The 18,213-nt window shown below is 43.5% G+C and overlaps 1 protein-coding gene across 2 annotated transcripts; it reads left to right on the forward strand.

Annotated features, from left to right (window-relative positions):
• The first annotated feature begins 793 nt into the window (after positions 1-793).
• LOC127668542 (mas-related G-protein coupled receptor member A) lies at positions 794-16,255 on the forward strand. Of its 2 annotated transcripts, none has more exons than XM_052162171.1 (2): positions 794-896; positions 15,034-16,255. In XM_052162171.1, exons 1-2 carry the CDS (start codon positions 886-888, stop codon positions 16,022-16,024), a joined length of 1,002 nt encoding a protein of 333 aa, XP_052018131.1. In that variant the 5' UTR covers positions 794-885; the 3' UTR covers positions 16,025-16,255. The 2 variants fall into 2 exon arrangements, with proteins under 2 accessions (XP_052018131.1, XP_052018140.1); XM_052162180.1 differs by having other exon boundaries at positions 15,037-16,255.
• The last annotated feature ends 1,958 nt before the right edge of the window (positions 16,256-18,213 follow it).

The raw sequence follows: 18,213 nt of genomic DNA on the forward strand, positions 1-18,213 counted from the left end.
CCCGAGAGAGAGAGAGAAATAGGGATAGATAGATAGATAGATAGATAGATAGATAGATAGATAGATAGATAGATAAGGTGGGTGGCTGGGTGGGTAGATGAATGGATAGATGATGGATGGATACTTGGATGGATGGATGGATGGATGGATGGATGGATGGATGGATGGATGAATAGACAGATGATAGATCTTTTAGTCACTCCTCAGTATATCCGGTATGCATAGAACCTCATGGGGTTGGATTATATAATTGTTTACAGAGACAAATTCTAAAATAAAAATAAAAATGAATGTTTGCTGATCAAAACTATAAGCTTAGCTACTAATATATTGAGGAATAAATAATTTAACAAGCAATTGCTTCCAAAGAACAATGTTTGGAAAGACTCGCCTTTCGTTTGATGCAGGTCTGTGTTATTTGGAAGAAACTGGAAATGTGCCGACATCACTGCTTTAGCAGAGAAAAGGAGAAGCCAGGCCAAGGGAAGTATGAAGCAACAGCTAGAGACTTTGCTCCATCCCTACCAAGCGCTTGAAGACACGGCTCATTTTTGCTTGGCATTTTTGACCAGGTGGCAGGAAACTCCAAGAAACAATCATTTATAGGAAGGGGGACACAGTGGGGTTGTGATGAGTGCAAGTTGAGAGGTAAAGGCATAGAAAAACCAGAGATTAAGAAATGTCTCAGGAGGAACATGACGTCACAGATCTTACACTCCCACTTGCCAATAGGACTCTGAGCAGGAAACCACAGGGCTGTCTGGGGTATTGATAAACTTTACTTCCTTCCAGCTTTTAAATGCACTTCTCCAGAGCAAAGAAATATCCTGTAGTGACTGTATCTTTCCTTCCACACAAGCCAGCTTGCTACATCCAGCAAGAAGAATGGGGGAAAGGTAAGAGTCTATATAGAACTTATTTCTGGATCTATTGTTATATCTTTTGTGTGCTTATATACACATAACTCCAAACTGGGGCAACATATTCAAGTTGCAATGAGGACCTTCAGAGGAAAAGATAAGTACCCTGAAAATCCCTTTTGCTGACTTTAGTGCAGACAGGCTGGACAGTGAGTGGTTGGAAGTTGCTAGTTAATATTCATGAGACTCTATCCTGATCTCCCTACCACTAAAGCTTTTGCTGCTAACCTGCTCAACAGATGAGCTCAAATCACAGAACCTTCTAGCCAGAGAATGCGCGGTGTTCCAGCAGACTTGAGGCAACTTGAGTGCACATCCTCTTGCTCAGTCGGGTTGCAGATGTCAGCCAGCAGTCTTGCCAAACAACAGTCCAGCCAGCTACCCCACCCAAATCCAGAGCCAAGAGAATTATTGCCCGTCTCTCTAGAGAAACAGAAAGCATGCTCTGACTGCTCAGAGCCAGCAGTAGCTGCCCATTCAGAATGAAAGATTAGGCACCGAGGGACGGGGGAAGTCTGTCCCTGCCAAAGAACACCAGGAAAAATGAGAAAGAAGTGTCTGTCCCCACAAATGTCCAGCCATCAGGAAAAAAAAGTAGACATAGCGCAAGAAATTGTGAGTTCTCTGAAAGACACTAACAAAGCTACCGCAGCATTGATTTTAAAACAGAGAGAGAAATGATAAGAAATCCAGACCAGGCCAATCCTCCTTAAGAATGTCAGTGACATTCAAAGATATGAAGACGATCAATTAACTAAGGTATGAGAGCAACATAGCAGCCAAATAAGCAACCATCTCCTCACTGAGACACAAATTTGAACAACTATCTTTTTCATCGGGATATATTAATCATACAAAATAATTGGTTTTGCTAATGATATTTCATATGTAAACACAGTGCCTGGATGGGATTCACACCTTCACCACCCTTTCCCCCCCCACCCCCACCCCCGTCCTCTTACTCTTCTCCACCATCCCCTAAATAATCCCAAATCGTACTGTTATGTGGGGTTTTTTTTTAGTTCTCCAACCCCCTCGATTTTCCTCAATCTAAAATAATTTCATTGCTCACACACATGTGTGTATAGGTTAGAAGTTAAATTTGGTATCTTCCTTGATCACACTCCTCCCATACACACACACTTTATTAAAGAGTCAGGGTCTCTCACTAAACCTAGAGCTAGCCGATTCCAGTTAGTCTGGCTTGCCAGCTTGCTCTGGGGTGAATTGCTGTGATGAAACCATGACCAAAGGTGACTGGGGTAGGGAGGGGCACCTTGGGTAGGAAACGGTTTATTTTGCTCACAATTCCACATAACAGTTCATCATCAGAAACTGTGAACACAGGACCTCAAGCAGGGCTGGGACCTGGAGGCTGGAGAGGATGCAGAGGCCATAGAGGGAGGCTGCTTAGTGCCTTGCTCCTCAAGGCTTGCTCAGCCTGCTTTCTTACGGAACCCAGGACCACCGGTCCAGGGCTGGCACTACAACGATGAGCCGGACCCACCCCCCTCCATCAGTCATTAATTAAGGAAATACCCTACAACTGGATCTTAAGGAGGTATTTTTGAGGTTCCCTCCTTTCAGATGGCTCTAGCTTGTGTCAAGTTGGCATAAAATTAGCCAGCATAGCTTGTTTCTGCTTCCCAAGCGCTTGGATTACAGGGGGCTGACACATCTCTCCAGCTTAGAAGTAGGTTCTGGAGATCTGATCTCCACTCCTCATGTTTGCACAAGTACATTATCCACTGAACCATCTCCCCAGCCACCACATGTTTTGAGACGGTGTCTCTCAGTGAATGTAGAACTCAGAGATTGGCTAAACTAGCTCACAAACAAGCCCATTGTGATTCACTTGTCTACACCCCCGGCTCTGATATTACAGGCACTCACAAATATGCATGGCCTTTTACAAGAGGACTGATGATCTGAACCCAAGCACATGATCCATTGAGCCATGTCCCCTCAATTTTTCCTCTATAGATGAATAAAACTATCATGTGGGAAGGGGATGTTTACTTTACCCATACATCTTTTTATGTGCATGTAAGTTGAATCCATAATTTGGCTATTGTGAATAAGACCACAATAAACATAATTATAACTGTGATGGTTATAATAGTTATAATTGTCTCTATTGTATGCTGACTTTGATTTCTTGAGCTATGCACCCAAAAAAGCAGCTTACATGCAGCCTACGGCAACTTTAGCTCTATTTTTTGAATGATAGCATGCTGATGCCTTACTGGCTACAATAACTTATATTCCCTCCAGTAGTTAAGGGATCTGTTTTCACTGTGTCCTCACCAGCATCCGTTGCTGTTTATTGCTATTTTGACCAGGATGATCATTTTAATTGATTTTTGTGCAGCATGAGAGATGGGGGTAGTTTCAATCTTCTACCTGTGGATTTCCTGTTTGACAGCATTGTTTGCTGAAGAGGCTATCTTACCTACCTTTGTTGGGGGCCAGATATAAGTAGCTGTGTGGTTTTACAGCTGCATCATCTAATCTACGACACTGGTCTCTATTTTCCATTTCTTGGACTGGTATCTCTCTCGGGTCATTGGTACAGGTCGTCATCACCATTTGAAACCAGACACTGTGATGCTTCTAGCACTGCTCTTGCTCAGGGTTGCCATGGTCACTTGTGGCCTTCTGTGCTTCTGTACAAATTGTAGGGATTCTACTCCTATTTGTGCAAGAATTCAACTGGGCTTTTGTGGAGACTCCCCTGAATCCGTTTTCACATTACTGATACAGGCAATAGACAGAGGTGGGTCTTTCCAAAGCTTTAAGTGTCTTCTTCAGTTTCCTTCCTCTCAACCTAACTATTTCACTCTTCCATTCTTGCTGAGCCTGCCTGTACTTACTCCTAGGAATTTCCTAGGTCACTGATTATGACGATTGCCCTGATTTCTTCTTCAGTATTATTTCCTGTGATGGTTTGAATATGCTTGGCCCAGGGAGTGGCACTATTAGGAGGTGTAGTCTTGTTGGAGGAGGTGTGCCACTGTGGGGGTGGGTTTTAAGACCCTCTTCATAGCTGTCTGGAAGCCAGTCTTCTCCCAGAGGTCTTCAGATGAAGGTACAGAACTCTCAGCTCTGCCTGCACTATGCCTGCCTGGATGCTGCCATGTTCCTGCCTTGATGATTATGGACTGAACCTCTGAACCTGTAAGCCAGCCCCAAATGTTGTCCTTGCAAGAGCTCATGGTGTCTGTTCAGTAAAACCCTAAGACATTTCCTGCTGCCAAATAAGAAAACTGCTACATTTTAATATTGTCTGGAAATGTATCCATTTCTTCTAGATTTCTCCAATTTATCAGATAACTCTTCAAAATATTCCCTAGTAATCCTCTGTCATTATGCCTCCTCTTTAATCTCTAACTTTATTTGGCCTTATCTCTGTCACTTTAGGTTTGTTTGGCTGATCTTATTGATGCTTGCTTAGGTTCTCTGAGTCCCAGTTCCTTTTACTGGTTCAGTGTATTGTGTCTTTGGTGTGCACTTCATTGACCTTTGCCCTGATCTTTATTGCCTCCATCAGCTAGGGTTTGTCTTGCTCTTGGTTTTCTGACTTTGGGGGTACATCATTAAGTTGTTTTAGTTTGCTCTGATTTTTTAACAAAAGCACTCCTAGCTATAAACTACCGATTAGCATTGCCTTTACTGTATGTGAAACTTACTTATATTCTGTCGTGGTTTTCACATGATTCTTGGATTTTTTTTCCAAAATAGCAAATTTTGTTATTTATTTTTCCAATATTATTGTTATACTTGAGATTATGATTTAATTACATTTCTTCCTTTAATTTTTCTCTCCAAATCCTCCCACATATCCCTCCCCATCCGTCTCTTTTTTCCCTGTTATTTCATGCATATATGTATCTATGTGTATAGGATATGTGTATACATATCCTATATATACCTACATACATAGGAGATATATATACATATCTCATATATATGTACATATATATGTATATATACATATATGTACATGCATATATATATATATATATATATATATATATATATGTATACACACACACACTCCTAAGCACAACCTGTGTAGTCCATATAGTGTCCTTTGTATGTATGTTTTAGGGCTGACCTTTTGGCGCTGTTATCTTCTATTTCCTCCCTAGTTTCTTCATCCTATAAAGGTTTCTATCTCCATATTTTTTTAAGTCTTCATAGTTTCTTTGCTATTGGTTTCTTGGTTTATACCACTGTGATCTTGTAAGATAAAAGAAATCATTTCAATTTATTTTATATATGTAAAGGTTATTAAATTTTTTGAGAATTTAATACATGAGTACTATTTTTACATCATTTCTACCTCTCCCCACTCCAACTCCTCTTGTCTCCTCCTCCCATGTACTCCCCCATAAAATCCATAACTTTGTAACACACATGTATATATGCATGCATGTATACACATACACATGTACAACATGCTAAAATCATTTAGTATTGCTTGACTGGATATGTGTTTAAGACTGATGACTTGGGATTGGATAATCTATCAGGGGACTTATCCCTAAAGAAAACTGATTCTCCCCCTCTTTTGAGAGCCATTGACTCCCTGTAGTTCTTCACCTAGAGTTGCATCTTGTGCGTTTCCCCCATCCACGTTGGCATGTCAACTGATGCTGTCATTGTGAAGTTCTGCTTAAGCAATCGCATCGCTGAGATTTCATGGGTCACCTAAATTGTGATCTCCTGTAGAGAGATGCCCATTGTCTGTTGAGAATCTCATTCCACAACTATCACACGGAATATTCTCTAAATGTAAAGTCTCTTTGACCTATGGGATAGTTTAACTCTAAAGTGGGTTTGTTAGTACTTTGTCTGGATAAAGTATTTATTGGTGAGAGTGGAGTGCTGAAGTCAGCCACTATTTTTGTTCCTGGGCCTATCGATCATTTTATATGCAGTTATTTGCTTTACAAATTGTGTGTGCCAACATTTAGCGCCTATGTATCTTTAATCCTTACAATTCTCCTTTTTTCAGTTTTTTATTAACATATTAAGTACATACTGGATTTTACTGTATCGTTTTCATAATGTACATATTGCATTTTCATCAAGTTCACCTCCCTTGCATTCCCTCATCCCCCACAACCCCCGCCGATCTCCTCCTTCTTCCCAACTCCTTGTTTTTCCCTCTGACCCCTGTGTCTTCCTTTTGGGTCACTCCCTTTACTCATATGCAAGTCTTTGTCTCTACTGCCTACTTGACTTAAGCTGCCTCCTCTGGAGATGGGTGTGGCTGCTCCCGCCTCCTTTCCTTCACTTTCTTGGCCCTTTGTTTTCATCCTTCCCCTCTCAGACGTTGTGTTTGCATGGAGGGATGCTTCCTGCAGTCAAGCAGCGGCTTTATCTTGCCATCTTGTCTTCCTAAAGGAAGTTAAGACTGTTCAGTCCTGGGTTATTATTGAGCGGTATGTTCTGAAGCCTGTAATTTGATGTCATCCTTTTACTGGTTGCTTTTAATGCCTCTCTCTCTCTCTCTCTCTCTCTCTCTCTCTCTCTCTCATCTTTCAAGCTTTCTGGTTTACTCAACATGCTACTCTTACTAGCTTCCAACTATTCGTCTATTCCTCTTGTGCACTCCTTTCCTTCTGGGCTCTGGTGTCTGTAGCTATCTTTCTTCCTCAGACGTGTCGGATCTCTCTGGAGTCCGTAGTGTTCACTTGATGGCCATGACCGCTTAGTTGTACCTGTCTGGGGGTTAGGTGTTATTTACCACTCTGTCACTTTTGATGAATAATATTGTCACCAATAGCAATTTTGGTTGACACGAGAGACACCCAGCACTTCTGTTTCTTTTTATCAAGTGCATGGCTGTAAGAGCATGTGTTTCTGAATTTTGAATTCCAGGCGTAATTTTGATGTGCTTTGCTTTGTAAGTAGGTTAAACTCTTGGGTTCTGGGGTTTGTTCTCTTAACCATGCCCAGAGCTCTTGAAAGTTGCAGTTATGTCCGTCTGCCTTTTCTTTATTGCTTCATGGATGTAATATTTCCTTGACCTTGTCTTGAGTCCCTGCTCATCTTCTGCATGGTGAAGCCTGCTGCTCATCCTACTGGGCTTTTATTTAACTTAATATGTTTTTTTTTTTATTTCAACATTTCCATTTGGGCTTGGGTCTGATTTTGAGTAGTTTGGGGTATTCTTTCTTAAGTCTCTTTTTTTCTTGCTGAACTTCTCGTCCTTGTTTCTGATTTTTCTCACCAAGTTTTGTTGCTGCTGCTGCAGCTGCTGCTCCTTTAGTTTTGTTTTGTTAAGACAGGGTCTCACCATGTAGCCCTGGCTGATCTAGAACTTGCTTTGTAGACCAAGCTGGACTTGAAGTAGCACCCTCTCTTCCTCCGTTTGTTCAAATATACCATGAGGTTGTTCACAATCTTTAACACTAGGCTTTTGAATTAGTTATCCGGCATTTCAGCCATTTTGGTCCATTTATATCTGGTTATGGGGACTAATCGGTTCTTTAATATACCTCACCACCTTACTTCCCACACCCCTTGCATTCGTACCCTGAAACTTGAACTCCAGAATTTAGGCCGTAGCTGTCCCTTGTGTTTGGCTCTATTACCTCTTTAGCAGTTAGTACTTTCTGCCCAAGTAGATCCAGGACCAAGATAACGATCAACTCCCTAGACCCACACTGTTTCTCAGACTAGACCTTCACATCCAATGGAAGTGCAAGATACATTTGGGGCGTGGCTATGTAAAAATGTTTGATGTTGTCTCTCAAGCCAAAAGGCTTCACTTTGCAGCTTCTCCTTGGCAACATTAAGCACGGGGGGGGGGGGGGGGGAGAGGGGGGAGCCTTCCTGCAGTACCTGTTTCCAGGATGCAGAGACCCTCTCTCTCTCTCCATAGGACCCACTTCTCCTGGTAGCCTTGCAGCTGATCGGTGGAAATGCGGGAAGGTTCCAGATAATTCGCTACCTTCCCCCATCCATCCTCATGTGGAATGCCTATTCATTCACCACGGCATCTCCATGAGACTGGGAGAACTAGGCACAAGATTAAAATACCTGTTTTTAGTATTTTTAAAGACACCTTTGAAGCAGAACGGGGAACGTTGCCTGTATCCCCTCTCCCCACACACCACATGCTAGAGATCCCTGCTGCTTCAAGAAAGTAAAGTAAGTTTGAGTCCGGATCTTGTACCATGTGCTTTATTATGACACCTAGTGCCCGTCAGAACCACACATTCCCTTCCCCTAAGCAAGCAGCTGAGAACTGAGCCTCTGGAACTACGCTAGCCCAGGGCTAAGGGCTATCTCCCCTGTCTCTGCCCCACCCCATAACAGAAGACTCCACCCACTGGGGGGTAAGGCAGGGAACTGAACATGTGACCTAGCCTTACAGACTATCGGACCCACTACAGTGAGATCCAACTCTAGACAGAGCTAAAACACCTCATCCACAGCCAGCGTTTTCATACTGATTCTCTAACCCCACCCTGGCATACCACCGAGACTGTCCCCTAAAGGGACAGGTTTGGGTTTCACTTGCTCCAGCAGCAGCCTTAGTCTGGGCTTTGGTGAGCCCCAGAGATAATGCAGATTCCTTCATCCATTAGCTCTCTGGTGTAGCTGACTTCAGCATATCCCACCATCCAACTCCTAACCTCAGACGGCACATCACTGTCCCAGCCACTGGCTTAAGACAAAGCAGAATCCTCAAGGTATTGCCTTAGAATTCAGTGGGAGCTAGAAAGTCCGATGCTGGCCAGAGCCACATAGATGTCTGTTCCCAGGACAGAGACCATTGTGAAGCCTCTGGACCTATCCCCACGCCAGACGGGAAGAAAAGTGGCCCACTGTTGGCTGGGTTCTCCCCTGGACCGCTTCACCTATATCTGAGCATGCTATTTTTAACCATGAATTTACCTCAACAAAAGGAAGCCCGTAACAGAAATATCCTGTTCCTCCCAAGTGCTTGGGGGTGTCGGTGTTTCCTACCACAATGCCCACTACACCCCTCTCCCAAACCCAGGCAGTAATGACTGTGGGGAAATAAAAAGATGTGAAATCGACACCAAACCATTGTATGAAGGCTATGGGTACACCACAGCGAGAAAGAGTGCTACAGTGCCTGAGCACATAGTGGTAACCAGAGGAGGTGCTTGCATCTAACACAGAGCCAGTCTGAGACGTCTGAAGGCAAACTTCCCTTTTCCCTTTTTATGTGGTCCTCTAGCACCTTTTAATGCCACCTATGAACTTAGGGCAAACATGGGCTTGGAGCGCCCTCTAGTGGTGAAATAGTGACAACACCCCCAACAGCAAGAACGCTACAAACATCAAGTTTGGGAGCTCAGAGTAAATGAGCAAGCTGCTTACAATCTCTGAGTGCAGAAAGTCAGATGGTGAGCACTAAATCTATAACCCGTTCCTGGAATACGCATGTGGTATGCTTGCCAACACGATCAAGAGATTCCAAGGAGGCCTGAGGGCGCTATGTGTATTTAGCGAGCACAAACCTCAGCTTCAGTCCCCAGCACTAGAAAATATGAGGTCATGACCTTCGCTAATGAACAAAATAAAGGAAGGGAGGTTCTGGGAAGATCATTCCGTTGCTAAAGTGCTTTCTGCATAAGCATGAGACACAGAACTCAAATACCTGGTATCTCACATAAAAGCCAGGCGTGGCACATAACGGTAAAGAAATCAGAGACAGGAGGGTCCTTGGGGGCTCGTGGGCCAATTAGTCTGACTAAATTAGTGAGCTGTAGGCTCAGTGAGATGCTCTGTCTTAAAAACTAAGCTATCAAGCAACTGAAACAACAACAGACATCAATCTCTGCCCTGTGCCCATGCACACACACACACACACACACACACACAGAGAGAGAGAGAGAGAGAGAGAGAGAGAGAGAGAGAGAGAGAGAGATTGCCACATATACACGCAAAAACCCAAAACCCAAGAGACAGCTCAGCCCTACTGAGTGTATAACAGGAAAGACGGCTCAGCCCTACTGAGTGTGTAACAGAAGAGACGGCTCAGCTGGTAAGAGTGCACCCTGTTCTTGCATTGGACCCAAGTCAGGCAGCTGAAAATGACTGTAACTTCCGGGTCAGGTGATCCAACACACTGTCCTGGCCACAATGAGAAACTACACTCATGTGGAGAGAATGTAAAACAAACATTTTTTAAATAAATAAATAAATAAAAAGAAAGAAGACAAAGTGTGACAGCACATAGTATAATCACAGTTTGGGAGACTGAGACAGAAAGATGAGCTCAAGGCCAACCTGAGCTACACAGTGAGTCACAAAGAAGAAGAAGAAGAAGAAGAAGAAGAAGAAGAAGAAGAAGAAGAAGAAGAAGAAGAAGAAGAAGAAGAAGAAGAAGAAGAAGAAGAGGAGGAGGAGGAGGAGGAGGAGGAGGAGGAGGAGGAGGAGGAGGAGGAGGAGGAGGAGGAGGACGAGGAGGACGAGGAGGAGGACAACGAGGAGGATGACAAGGAGGACGAGGAGGACGAGGAGGAGGACGACGAGGAGGAGGACAACAAGGAGGAGGACGACGAGGAGAAGGACGACAAGGAGGAGGACCACGAGGAGAAGGACGACAAGGAGGAGGACCATGAGGAGAAGGACGAGGAGGAGGAGGACGAGGAGGAGGAGGAGGACAAGGAGGAGGAGGAGGACAAGGAGGAGGAGGAGGAGGAGGACAAGGAGGAGGAGGAAGAGAGAGGGGGAAAGAGAGAGAGAGAGAGAATATATTTAAATAAATGATGGATAAATATTCCCCTGCTCAGGAAAATAGGAAATATCTGTGTACAGAAAACACAAAGGTCTCCAGTGAACTTCAATACAAAGAAGGGATTACCAAAGCATGACAATCAACCCATCAACAGAAAAAAAAATTCAAAGGAGTTTTTAAAGGCATTATAAATGAAGAAATCCCAATAAAACAGTCCATGAACTTCTTGGGAGAAACCCTAAAATCCAGAACACAGCATGAAACATTTAACTACTGTAGTAAAATAATAATAATAATAATAATAATAATAATAATAATAATTGGTGAGCAAGAATACCATGCCAAGCGTATCTGTCATTCATAAGTGATGTGGAAATAGAAAACATTCCTGGATACACAAGACATAGTCCAGAACCTCTTGGCTAACGTTATGGAAACTGCTAAACGGGAGTTCTGGAAACTGAAAAAACGGGCTGTTATTAATCATGTAAGTCTTACAAAGTCACAGATAACAGAGCCCAGTTATTAAAAGGACATAGGTCGTGGCAGTTAGCTGCTCCTCAGTGGCAATTTGACTGAACTTCCTGGGAGGTGTCTGTGGGCGTGTCTGTGAGAACATCTCCAGAGTGGTTTAAATAAGGAGAGAAGGCTCACCCTGGATGTGGGCAGCATCACCCTGTTACTTGAATGAGATCTGAGAGTGGACTAAAAGCAAAGAAGGGATAGAGCAGTCCTCGCTCTCTACTTCCTGACTTAAGACCCTGTGATGTCCAGTGTACAAGAGAAAAGGCAAAATGATTACCGCTACATTAGTTTCTTTTTGTAGCTAGTACCTGAGGTAACATTCTAAGTACCTGTGTCCATTTCGGCTCAGAGGGTTCAGCCCATGGCTGCTCAGCTCTGTGTTTCTGGTCCCACTGTGATGTGAATGAACATCAAGATGGTGGAACTGTACAGCAGGAGAGCTTCAAGCCTCAGTGTGTAATAAGCAAGGGGAGACAGACAGAGAAGACACCAAAGAAAGCTGTGACCCCAAGAAATACACTGCCACTGACCTATTTTATCCAAACAGGCCCCAACTCCAAACACAACCATCATATGGAGTCCACCAATGGTTTAATATTCTTATTGTGTTCCTTCTCATCAGTTAATCTCTGGAGGTGACCTTCCACACACACGGAGAGATAATGCTTCAGGGATCTCCCAGGCGTTTTTAACATAATCAAATTTAAAGTCAAGATGAACTATGACAGAGTCTACCCCTTCCCCACCTGACACCCGAAAACATCACTTTAAACCACAAGGTCTTACTACTGAGCCTCAAATGACTTCCGTCTCTTACAACGAGAAGTCCACCCAGTCCTCTACTCTGTCCAACTGCAAAAGTCCCCAAAGCTTTAGCAGATCCAACATTATAAATTCAGACTCTACTGAGACTCAAGTTGCACTTTCAGCCATGAACACCTATAAAAATATAAAAATTATATAATCCCATCACACTGCGACACAAAGTGAACATCGCCATCCCAACAGGGATACATGGAGGAATCGAAAGAAAGGATTGTATCACAGTAAAAACAAAACCCAGCAGGAAGCATGCCATGACTCCATGTCCAATATCTAGGGCTTATGGTATCATGATCTAAGCGCCAACAGGCTTGGCCAGCTAAGCTCCGAGAGTCTTGGTGTTTGTAGCCCACTTGGCCTCTCTCTGGTATTTGTGCCTTTCCTCTGCAGAATTCTTTACCTGTGGCATCTCCAACATCCTGGGATTGCCATTGCAGTTTAGACTTTACCCTAAAGTAAAGTGGGGGGGAGGGTTCCTCTGTAAAAATGCCACCCTACTATACATGCCAGACTTTCTAGCTTTCCTTTGGAATGTCAGTGGAAATTTTCACAATCCAGTATATACTCTGGATACAACACAAGACAATGGCTATGTCTAATAACAACTCAAGCAGTATCTGGACTTCCAAGGGTCATGATTTCAATAGCCTCTGAGAACCTCAGCAAATGAACCTGAGAAAGCATTTCCACTGGTGTAAGAATGTCCTGGGGTCCCATTGGTCTCACAGGAAAGTCTTTCAAATTAGTGTACTAGCTTGCACCCTTGAACATGCAGTGAATAGAGTATGGCCAGAGAATCTTGAAATGCCCTCAGGAATATTTCTATTTATTGCCTTAGTATTTCTTGTTTGGTTGGTTTGGTTAGGTTTGGTTGCATTGGTTTTTTTTTTTTTTTTTCAACTCCACACAGACCTAGACAAACCAAGAGAGAACTGAGAAAATGTCTCCATCAGATTGGGTGGCACGCAAGTCTGTAGGCATTTTCTTGACTAATGATTGATGCAAAAGGGACACACGTTGTGGGCTGAGCAACCCTTGAGTATCAAACTTGATAACTGGTTCCCCATGTGATGTAGAGCATCATGGAATTCTGTAGAGATTCTGTGGTGTATATAGTGTTGTAGAGCATCACGGCAGGAATGTGTAGTTATAGCACCCTGGTGGGATTGTGTAGTGATGCAGGGCATCATGGTGGAATTGTGTAGAAGGGTAGAGTACCATGTCATCGTCTGGAGTGCTGTAGAGCATCACAATGGGAGTGTGTCATGATGATTAGCACCAAGGGAGGAGTGTGTAGTGATGCAGGCATTATGGGGAGAGTGGGTCATGGTGAGTGATGTGAGAAGACAGAGCCTTGATCAGCGCTGCAAGAGATCAGGGATGAGTATTAAAATGGCTCACACGTCATGATCAGAAGATTATTCCTTTGTCTGATTAAGTCCTAGGGTTTTTTATTCAGCCATGCTAAACAAGGATTCTACAAACCCAAGTATGCTAATCGACAAACTAAATATAACTTGTTCCCTTTGAAGTTACTGGTTCAATATAACAAATACCTCAGGCCTTGAAATTAGCTTTGAACATTTCTAAGCTCCCTAATTGGAAGTAAAAGATGTACTGGAGCCGGGCAGTGGTGGTGCACGCCTTTAATCCCAGCACTTGGGAGGCAGAGGCCGGTGGATTTCTGAGTTCGAGGCCAGCCTGGTCTACAGAGTGAGTTTCAGGACAGCCGGGGCTACACAGAGAAACCCTGTCTTGAAAAAACCAAATAATAATAATAATAATAATAAAAGTGTGCTGGGTTTCCATTTGCTCCCTTTTCTATTCCACTGGGATCTAGGACCTGGCGTCTCTTAGAGAGCACAAGGAGGAAGCCTGTGTGCATTCACTCCAGGTGCCTGTCTGCACCCTCCCTGTGCTCACCCCCCCCCCCCCCGTGCCTGTCTGCACCCTCCTCTGGCCTGGCGGCTTCTGTGGATTCCAGAACTCATACAGAAGGCTTCCAGACTCTGTTTCTTCCTGGACAACTGCTATTCCCTCCCAGGTTAACTTCTCCTCACTCTTTCTGTACTTTCTTTAAGATGGGGGGTTTCTTAATCTACAGTATAGACTTCCATCTCAAACCTGGCTTGAATATTTCTTCTCTGACTTTTCTCCCATCCACATATAATCAATACACCATGGTGATGATTCCAAAGGACTTCTCAAAGACGAGGAGGTGGGTTCCAGGGCTTTCTTAATAAGTTGCGTGCCCTCTGCTAGCCTGTATCACCTCCCCCGAAACACAAAAATCATTATTCCTAACAGGCAAGCTAAGTCTGAAAATCAATTAATGGTCATTTAAAAAGCATATTATAAACATCTGAAAATCTCATAATAAAACTCATCATCTAATAAAGCTAATATATTGTGGGGTCTGCTTAAATCCAACATAAATCCGACATAACTCAAATACCATGTCAATGCAGATGACAAAAATTTATTGTAAGCAAGCGGATTCTGGTCTATTGGAACTGTAGAACAGACTCAAGAACTGAACCATGAAGCAATATTGTACAGTTTATTTAAAGAATGAAACCTTAATGGTAGGGGAACAGAATGGGCTGTAGCACTGTCCAATCATGTTTTAACATAAGGGGTTGAGCAAGGGAGTTTTCACCAATCAGGTTGAGAGTAAGTTCCTGGACCCAAGAATAGAAACTTAGTTAATGCTGCCAACAAGATGGAGACGTTGCCCTTGAGGTGTCTGGGCTCAGGCAGCTGTTCCTTTACAAGCTGTCCCTGAGATATCTGGACTCTGACAACTATTTCCTTATAATAGAAGCTGTTTTAGCTTTTGGGAAGTCCCCAACTCCTCCTAGGTCCTGAGACCTTGAATTTAGTTTCTCTCTATGACTAAATGGAGTCTGAAAATGAAATGGTAGTGGTCACAATAAGTTTCTTTTGCTTGTTACCAATGAATATGTGTTAATAAAATATGTCTTTAACAAAAAGTGTGTTCATACGGAAGGCCTCATGTCTTCTTCGTGTTCCCAGCAGCACCGGTGCAGGGTTTCTAGCCCTGAACACCTCAACCTCGCCAATGGCAGTCCCGACAACAAATCCAATGGACAAAACCGTACCGGGAAGTTTCAACAGCAGGACCCTGATCCCAAACTTGATCATCATCATCTCTGGACTGGTCGGGCTGACAGGAAACGCCATTGTGTTCTGGCTCCTGGGCTTCCGCGTGCGCAGGAATGCCTTCTCGGTCTACATCCTAAACTTGGCCGTGGCTGACTTCCTCTTCCTACTCTGTCACATCATTGATTCCACGCTGCTGCTCCTCAAGTTTTTATACCCCGACATTATCTTTCTCCCGTGCTTTAACACCGTCATGATGGTTCCCTACATCGCGGGTCTGAGCATGCTCAGCGCCATCAGCACCGAGCGCTGCCTGTCTGTCCTGTGCCCCATCTGGTATCGCTGCCGCCGCCCAAAACACACATCCACTGTCATGTGTGCTGCGATCTGGGTCCTGTCACTGTTGATCTGCATTCTGAATAGATATTTCTGTGGCTTCTTAGAAGATACCAGGTACGAAAATGACAACCGGTGTCTGGCATCGAACTTCTTTACTGCCGCGTGCCTGATCTTTTTGTTTGTGGTCCTTTTTCTGTCCAGCCTGGCTCTGCTGGCCAGGTTGCTCTGTGGCGCTGGGCGGATGAAGCTCACCAGATTGTACGTGACCATCATGCTGACCGTTTTGGTTTTTCTCCTCTGCGGGTTGCCCTTCGGCATCCACTGGTTCCTGTTAATCTGGATTAAGATCAATTACGGTGTGTTTGCTTATGCTCTTTATCTGGCATCACTCGTCCTGACAGCTGTTAACAGCTGTGCCAACCCCATCATTTACTTCTTCGTGGGCTCCTTCAGGCATCAGTTAAAGCACCAGACCCTCAAAATGGTTCTCCAGAGGGCGCTGCAGGACACTCCCGAGACAGCCGAAAACACAGTGGAGATGTCAAGCAGCAAAGCAGAGCCGTGATGAAGAGCCTCTGCCTGGACCTCAGAGGTGGCTCGGGGGCGAGCACTGCCTGCTGCACTTGACCACTGCCCACGCTCCTCCCAGCCTCGGGAGGGACTCGACATGCCTCAGTACTCCACCAGCATCTCCAACAGCTCTTAGTTTTTCTACCTCTCCTGAGTAAAAGCATTAATCAGAAAGTATCACGTCTGCATCCTTCTTGACATTAATAAAATTCTCATGCTAACTTCCTCTGAGGCCTTCTTGCTGTTTCTTTGCAACTTTCGTTGCCATGGGAATGGCCCAGGTCCAAAACCATGACTGTTTTGTCTGTGATTGTTCTGTGCCTCAACATAAAGACAAAGGAGCCCCGTGGTTTCCTGTGAAGCATCCTCAGACCCTCAACAAAAATTGTTTTACACCCATCCAATCACAGCGCTCACCATGCTGATAATGACCTTAGGTCTCCTGTCCATCCACGGAACAAAAGCAGGTAATGGAGTTACAAAATGTCGCTGGTCTGATCTTATTCCATAGGAAATGTGGGCCCTGCTGGGCAGGGTGGTACAAGCCTTTAATCCCAGCACTTGGGAGGCAGAGGCAGGCATATTTCTGAGTTCAGAGGCAGGCATATTTCTGAGTTCGAGGCTAGCCTGGTCTACGGAGTGAGTTCCAGGACAGCCAGGACTATAAAAAAGAAACAAAGAAAGAAAGAAAGAAAGAAAGAAAGAAAGAAAGAAAGAAAGAAAGAAAGAAAGAAAGAAAGAAAGAAAGAAAGAAAGAAAGAAAAGAAAGAAAGAAATGTGGACCCTGTTTTTTGAACAAGGCTGTGAGATTTGACATTACTGTATCATAGCCAAAATATAAGAACCATATTGATTACTTAAGACCTAGAAATACATCCTCTCTACCATGAATATAATTGGAATGAGCACATACTCTTTGTACCTGACTGACAGATGCCTGGCATTTGGAGAGACTGCTGTGACATGTTCTTTTCTATATGTGGAGATGTGTCAGGCACAAATATTCCCGTGACAGTTTTAGCCATAAAAATAGATGTGATTTTTGCCCCTGGTATCAGGGGCTCCCAGCAGTATAGAAGAGGTCTCCTTACACAAATCTGTCATAAAAGAGAGAGTAACTTGTTTATAAACTATAGTTACAATCATGCAGTTGAGGTGGGTAAGGTGGGGATGGTTTCCTGGGATGCTTGGAATCTGAATTGATGACTCTACAATTCTAACCACCATAATAAGTTTTTTACGGCAGGCGTGGGAAGATAAACAGTCAAGACACAATAAAATGGGAGAAGGGAGAATTCATTGTGATATTTTGTTAATAATAAACTTAAGATTCTTCAGAGAATGGTTATCAGCACATTCACACACACACACACACACACACCAACGCTGACCTGCTGAGGGTAGGCCTTGGAATGTGAGGGTGTAAGAACAGCAAGGGAAGAATCAGACACGGGACACCATTCAGTTTCATTTCATGAGAGGCAGGACAGAGAGGTAGCACATTTGGGTGTGGCTTGACCTACTCTGACAGCCTGTGTCTCTCACAGGCTTTATTTATACATAAAATCATTTCCTCGGAAACTTTATTCATTGATTACACAGCTCTTCAAAATGTATTTACTTCTAACGTCTTCTTTGATTGCATAGGATATTGAAAGAGCAACAAAGAAAGCAGTCAGCAATTTTATGAGAACTAAATTTTTATGAGAACTAAAAGTTGTGATAAAAATCAATGTCCTTTTAACTCAATATCTTCTTCCTTGAGACTGGTGTCATAAAGCCTTTTGGTTACAGAAATACTAGACAGGGTGACTCTATTTGAATTGGATTCTGTTTCATTTTGACACTGAATTAATAGATCAAAAGATATTTCCTACTACCTGTTATATCAAGCTTGGCTTTCTGCAGAAGTTCAGTCTCTCTGATCCCTGTTTAATTCTTCCTTTCCTTCCTCTGTATTACTTTTATATTTGGCATTATACCACCGTCCTTTTTCTTTGTGTCTTAAAATGTTGTGCAGCCCTCACTTAAGCAAAGGCTGTTTGTTCTTTGTTTTTCTATATAATATCAGAAAATTTCTACTCTGACAAGTCTGTTCAGGACAGCAGACAGCTCAGTGAGTCAAAATATTTCCTCTGTGTCTCTGTCATGAACCTTGCTTCAATACGATTCCTATCTTTATCA

Source organism: Apodemus sylvaticus, chromosome 1, assembly GCF_947179515.1.
Source record: "Apodemus sylvaticus chromosome 1, mApoSyl1.1, whole genome shotgun sequence".
In the NCBI taxonomy this organism is placed as follows: domain Eukaryota; kingdom Metazoa; phylum Chordata; class Mammalia; order Rodentia; family Muridae; genus Apodemus; species Apodemus sylvaticus.